This window comes from Anarrhichthys ocellatus, unplaced genomic scaffold (genome assembly GCF_004355925.1).
Source record: "Anarrhichthys ocellatus isolate YVR2014 unplaced genomic scaffold, GSC_Weel_1.0 scaffold129, whole genome shotgun sequence".
Taxonomy (NCBI): domain Eukaryota; kingdom Metazoa; phylum Chordata; class Actinopteri; order Perciformes; family Anarhichadidae; genus Anarrhichthys; species Anarrhichthys ocellatus.
Window position 1 is genome coordinate 247,282 of NW_022280159.1, and position 6,000 is coordinate 253,281.

At 40.0% G+C, this 6,000-nt stretch overlaps 1 protein-coding gene across 6 annotated transcripts in view; it reads left to right on the forward strand.

Moving 5' to 3' along the window:
• Positions 1-6,000, forward strand: part of asph (aspartate beta-hydroxylase) — a 46,604-nt gene that overhangs the window by 7,860 nt on the left and 32,744 nt on the right. For 4 of the 6 annotated variants that reach the window (XM_031877198.1, XM_031877200.1, XM_031877196.1 and 1 more), the window contains exons 2-4: positions 377-541; positions 2,213-2,257; positions 3,064-3,132. In XM_031877198.1, the coding sequence (XP_031733058.1) occupies positions 377-541; positions 2,213-2,257; positions 3,064-3,132 (279 nt within the window). The remainder of the gene's footprint in view (positions 1-376; positions 542-2,212; positions 2,258-3,063; positions 3,133-6,000) is intronic. The other 2 variants (XM_031877199.1, XM_031877202.1) reach the window with 2 other exon arrangements.

The following is a 6,000-nucleotide window of genomic DNA, read 5'->3' on the forward strand; positions in this document are numbered from 1 at the left end:
TGGTGGGATTCTTCGTAGAGAAACTCATTAAGTGGACAAAATCTTAAGTGTTTCTCGACTAAGAATTTCTTTGGAGGACAGCCCAACATTAAGAGATACTTGGTATTACTTTGTTACTAAGGTCTGTGATGAGACTGTAACATAACATTGGCTGTCAGCTTCTCAAAGACCAACCACTGACCATATTGCTGCTTATGCAACATACATACACACAGTGTGTGGGTGATGCTTTTGCTCAGGTTTCTTTGCTGTTCTCTTTTTTGTAGATTTGAATGTACAGCACAGTTTTATTTGAGTGTAAAAACGATGCCTGACTCCAAAAAACGTGAAGTGTGAACTAGTGAATCTGACATCATACACTGTCTTTATGTTGCAGATGGTTCTAAAACCCAATCTGCAAATAAGAATGGGAAGAAGGGGGACTCTGGGTCCAGCAGCAGCAGCAGCTTCTTCACCTGGTTCATCGTGCTGGCCCTGCTGGGCGTCTGGACATCTGTAGCCGTGGTCTACTTTGACCTGGTGGACTATCAGGGAGTCCTTGGTAAGTATTTGATGCATCACGATTACATTTGGATTAAAGAGTATCTGAATATGTTCTTCCTTTCTGTAGTCTTTTCCACCTCATGCACCTTGCTGGAAATGTGTGCAAGCAACTAGTTTAGGATCGGACATCATCTGTCCACTATCGCATGCACCTGTCATCTGTCCCTGAAGTCCACCTCAACTGTTGAATAAGAACTATGCTATTAACCATTGTCGGAGCACTATCATCACATTAGCATTCATTACCAACCTGACACGAGTCTACTTCAGTCTGCTGTCAAATACTTAAGAAAATAGGATGCAAGTCAGCCTCCAGATGAGTCAAATCAAGTGAAAGAAAAATGCCACGAAAACATCAGTTAATTTTGAATAGATTGTCAATGCTGTGTGGCTAAGCTGCATGCTTATGTAGGCAGACTTTGGATACATTTGAGTAAATGAACAACCTGGCTCATATACCATCATGGGTCACCATTGGTTGTACAGTGTTTTTTTATTAACCATAGAGCTCAACAGTGACCGGCCTCTTGATAAACTGCTCCAACAGGGTTCGAGCTTAAGGACGTACTGTTGTCCCGGGGCCAAAAAATATTGGATTGGGAGGATGAAAGATGAATTTAGATCAAGAGTCCCCTGGGAACATTATATTGAATGGAGAATTTGTTGTATTTCAGTACAGCTCTAGGACGATGGTGTTAAAAGCCCTGGGATCCAGTTCCGGAAGTGAATTTCCCATTCATTCACTCTACTGACGTTTCAGAAACTCCTTGTATAAAGATGAGGAAGGAACTAAGCCAATCGGTCCGGGGTGAATCATGACCATAAAACATTTGATCCGGAGTGGAAAAAGGGCAAAGGTACAAGACTGCGTACATAATTATTTTAAGAGTGAAGCAGCTACTCGTCACGTAAACCTCACAGCCTCCGGAAACCCCAGAAAAACTACGACGCTAACGGCCGATCTAAAAATTAAGACGGATTCGTCAACTGCGTGGCAGCTTTCAGAAACGCATTTTCAAAATCTAGAAGTAAGTTTCCAAACGAGTTCCCATATCGGTCCGATTTGAAATCCAGGAGCAGGCGACCGTGGAGCAGCACGTACACGTTTATTGGTGTGGTAAACACTGCCATGGTAACGGTGAGCCACACAAAACATGTTTTTCTTAAAACAAGGATGGGGTCTTGTGTCTACAGGAGAATATATCGTCGTTTCATAGTCTCACAGCTCGTGGTTAGTCCTCCTTGCTTGATAACGACATTATGCCTAAATATCTAAATCCTCGGTTCAGAATAAGAATGAGATTTTCACTTCTGCAACTTCACTATTGAGCTTTGTTAGGTGGTTCCATTTGTTACAGTAGTATTTCATGACCAACATATATTTGACTCACCAAAATAACTTTGCTCTCATTGGTCCGTAGCATGTGGACTGCAATTTATACTGCAACCACCCCATAACAATGAATCTTCTTCACTGATCTGTACTGTTAGATGCACGTCTGTTACTGTTGATCATAGAATAATGTCTGCCACTAATCTGCACCCTTAACGACTCATGTTAAACATAGTTTGTATAGTACTCAATTATTTGTGTGAATTATGAATCTCTTCTGTCTGATTTCCTAATCAAGCTATTGTTCCAATATGTATGTTTTGTGTTTGCATGCAGACAAGGCTAAGGGCTTACAAATTAACCTGTCTGACGCCTTGCAAGGTAAAAATCCCAAGGCATATCTCTCTCCCACCCCGTACTTCCATTCTTGGTTGTTGTCTTGTGTCCTTATTGTTGTGCTCTCCAGATATTTCCCTCTCTCCCTTACACTCTTCTCAGAGCCTTGAATCTAAAATATTAAGGCTGTCATTTCTCCAGATGTTCGTCGATGACATGCTCCTTGTTAAATTGATGGAAGTTGTGTTCCTTGTTTCGCTGGAACGTGTGAATAATATACTGCCTTGATTTGGAACAAAACGTTTTCTCAGCTGGTTTAGATCCAGGGCTCTGACCTCATGTCCATCCCGTCCTCTGTGGTTCAGTTACTCTGTAGCTGGCAGACTCTAACCCAGCACCTTTGATACCACTGGTCCTAAACCTAGAACACTTCCTCACAAGCTTTTTATAGGGTAGGCTCCTCCAAGAGTTCATTAATGTCCTTTTTATTTAGTAATGTACATTCTAGCTAAAAATGCCCTGATTGTTGCCACTTCCTGTTTTTACCCACCTTGTCTCACTGTTTCCCATATTTCCCCACAATTAAAGGGATTCACCAAGATTGTGATTTTTATTATTAATAAAAAATAAAACACAATTTGTTTTATGTAGGATCCTTTTGCTCATGCCAACAGTTAGAAACACTGATGAGACAGAAGATAACCAGTGTCCCATCTACCACAAGCTTGGTGCATGTCTTTAAGTGTCCGTCTGTGTTGAATGATTCATGTAAATGTCCACTTCTCAACCTTTTTTACTGTAGTTCCTGTGAGAACAAACAGAACGTCTACATGTGTGTGTTACTGCTGTAGGTAAACTGGTGGCATACGATACAGATGGCGATGGTGATTTTGATGTCGAGGATGCTAAAGTCCTGCTAGGCAAGTTGATTTATCTCTAATTTACAACTGATTTTAGTGTTTACTATCAGTGTCTTGCAAAAATGGAAACAAAGGGTCAACGTCTCGTCTGCAATATTGGGGACATGGTACACGATCCAGTCACAGCTGATTAGTTTAGAGTTTAAACATTTCTGCAGGACACTGATAGTTTTTGTGTTTGTTAATAAATTAAATGGCAATTTGGGTTTATTTTGCATGACTGGTAACTGTGAAGCTGACAGTTACCGTAGAGACAATCTCATCAGGGACAACTGCCGACACTTGTGACCTTGGTACGTCTTTTGAATGTTTGTGTGTGTTCTTTAATAATTTGTTTTCCAAAATCAAAGTCCCCACATTTAAAGTTTGAGTTTGTCTCAGATGCCTAAAGCGTAGGTCCCAAATAAAGAAGGCAGGGGCTATAACCAACTAATTGTGTTCATTAAATAACCTGTTAGTAGAGGATGGAACACATCCAGGATAATAATGGCTCATCAGGATAATAATAATAATAATAATAATAACTTTATTTATATGGCACCTTTTCAAAGACTTCACAAAGTGCTTTGACAGATATAGCAATAACAACAACAGGATCGGTTCTAACCAAAAGTTAATTAAGGAAGGTCAACTGCCAACAGTCCTCTTCCATGCACCGCTCCTTTCCTAAGGAAATGTTCTGTTTGGTATTGTTGACATGACTCCGTGTCTATGTTGTAACGGTATAGTGTTTAGAAACATTTCTCCTCTGAGTGAAGCTCAAAACATTCAAGACAGCTGGGAGTTTGAGAAGTCCGCGTAGTTCCCAGCTGTTCCCCACATGAGGTCCGTTGCATGGTTTTATACAGGTTTGCCTTCCACTTTTATTTTTTTATTTTTTCTATCTTGTTTTTGTAACTTCCAAACACACTGAAAGGGGTACACTACTTTTAACATGTTGGACCACAGCTGTATGCAAATCGATTATTTCCAACAGAAGAATCAACATTTTGGACTTTGCATGAGAAGATGTCCTGCATAGAATCTGAAAGAAGCCACGCTTGTATATTTGTACACTATCTCATGAGAATCACAAGCTGCAGTTTGCCTTGGTTCACATGTTTTTACGTGGAGGCTAGTGAGGATCGACAGCAGACTTAACAGTTTGCTCTCGTCTGAATCTTTGGATCCCTTGTACTGCATGTAAATCTACACTCTGCTTCTTTTGCAATAATCACAATACTCACCATTTTGCTTGTACCGGAAGCATTTAGGATGCTGTCATTACACACAGTAAACCTTGGTCAAATGTTCCTGTTCTCAAGTATTCTTACATCACAGTTGCTGCTGTATACCATCGGCTCTTTTGATGAAACTCGAGGCAATCTGATCTGTCAGCAAAGTGAATCCTTCTTCAGAAAGGGTTTTCTTTTTACCCACCTTCAACTTCTCTATCCAACTAGCGACCCATCATCCATACTTCTGCAACCAACCCTACTAAAACCTGCTTTAACACAGTTAAAACTTTGTTTCCTTCTTGGCATTAGTGCTCTTTCCATTTTATTTTGATCCCTTTTTGAATTTTTCGTTTGTGTCCTCGTCTTTGTCTCACTCGTATTTTGTGTGTGTGTGTGTGTGTCTCTCTCTCTTTAGCTCAGCATTGTTTAATTGCCTGTGATGGAGCCAAAAGTGCTGTCTGTATTAAAATGCCGTTTACTGGCTGATACAAATTTAGCTTTGCAGTGCAAAGTAATCCGTCATTGAAACATTTGCAATACACACTGAACTTTTTCAACTTGGACCCTATGTTCCCATGTTATCGTGTGCAAGTGATTAATAGCAACAAATACGTTTTCTTTTTAAACTGGTTCAATTAGCAGGCTGTAATGTAATCACTCTGAGCAGCTCCTTACTGTCAACGTAATGCTACGTTCACTACAACATTATGGAGAGAGCCCAACAGAGAAACCTTTCTCTTGAGCCCGTCTGTTTCTCATGTCATGTGATTTGTTGCCGGAGTGAGAGTGGAGTTGGACAGACGAGTGCTGGTGTTGTCAGTTTGTTGAGTTGGAGAACAGAAAGTGTAGATTTCAGAAAGACATTTCTCCTTAACATTTGGTTGGACACAAAAACAAACCGACGGGATCCAGTGATCTCTGTAAAGTTCTTCCATAATGTTGTCAGACACTTGTTATAAAAAATCTCAGCTTATAAAAACAAGCACATTTAGTAGATGTAATGTAACAGAGATTACATTACAGCCCATTTAGCGACAGCAGTCTGCAGCATTCTCCCTCAATGGGACCAATTTCAAAGACTGTCCCAATAGTCACTTAGACACAAAAACATGGGAAATAGGATCCAAGTAAAAAAATACCAAACTTAACCTTTAATAGTTTACAACTCGCACCTTTTTGAAACTTGAGTGTCACCATGATACTCTTAACAAATGTCCCAATGTCTGCTGACAAATTGTTGCTTTCCACGACAATAAATGTGTATTTGACAGCATGTGGATGTGTCCACAGTTCTTCTCTTACCTAACTCTTGTCTATAAGTTACGGCTGTCTCCACATGAACTGTCCCATTGGTAGGCACAGTGTCGGGCTGGTGCTTTTACAAAATACACCATGAGATTGTTGATAGATATCAGTAATGTTGGTAAAGGCAAATAATAAAGCAGAATAGTCTAGTACAGGGGAATTCAATGTTTTCAGGCCAAGGACCCCGAAACTGATAGAGGGATGGAGCAGGGACACCCTAGTGTGTGTGTATATATATGTGTGTATATATATGTGTGTGTATATATGTGTGTGTGTATATATATGTGTGTGTATATATATGTGTGTGTATATATATGTGTGTGTGTATATATATGTGTGTGTGTAT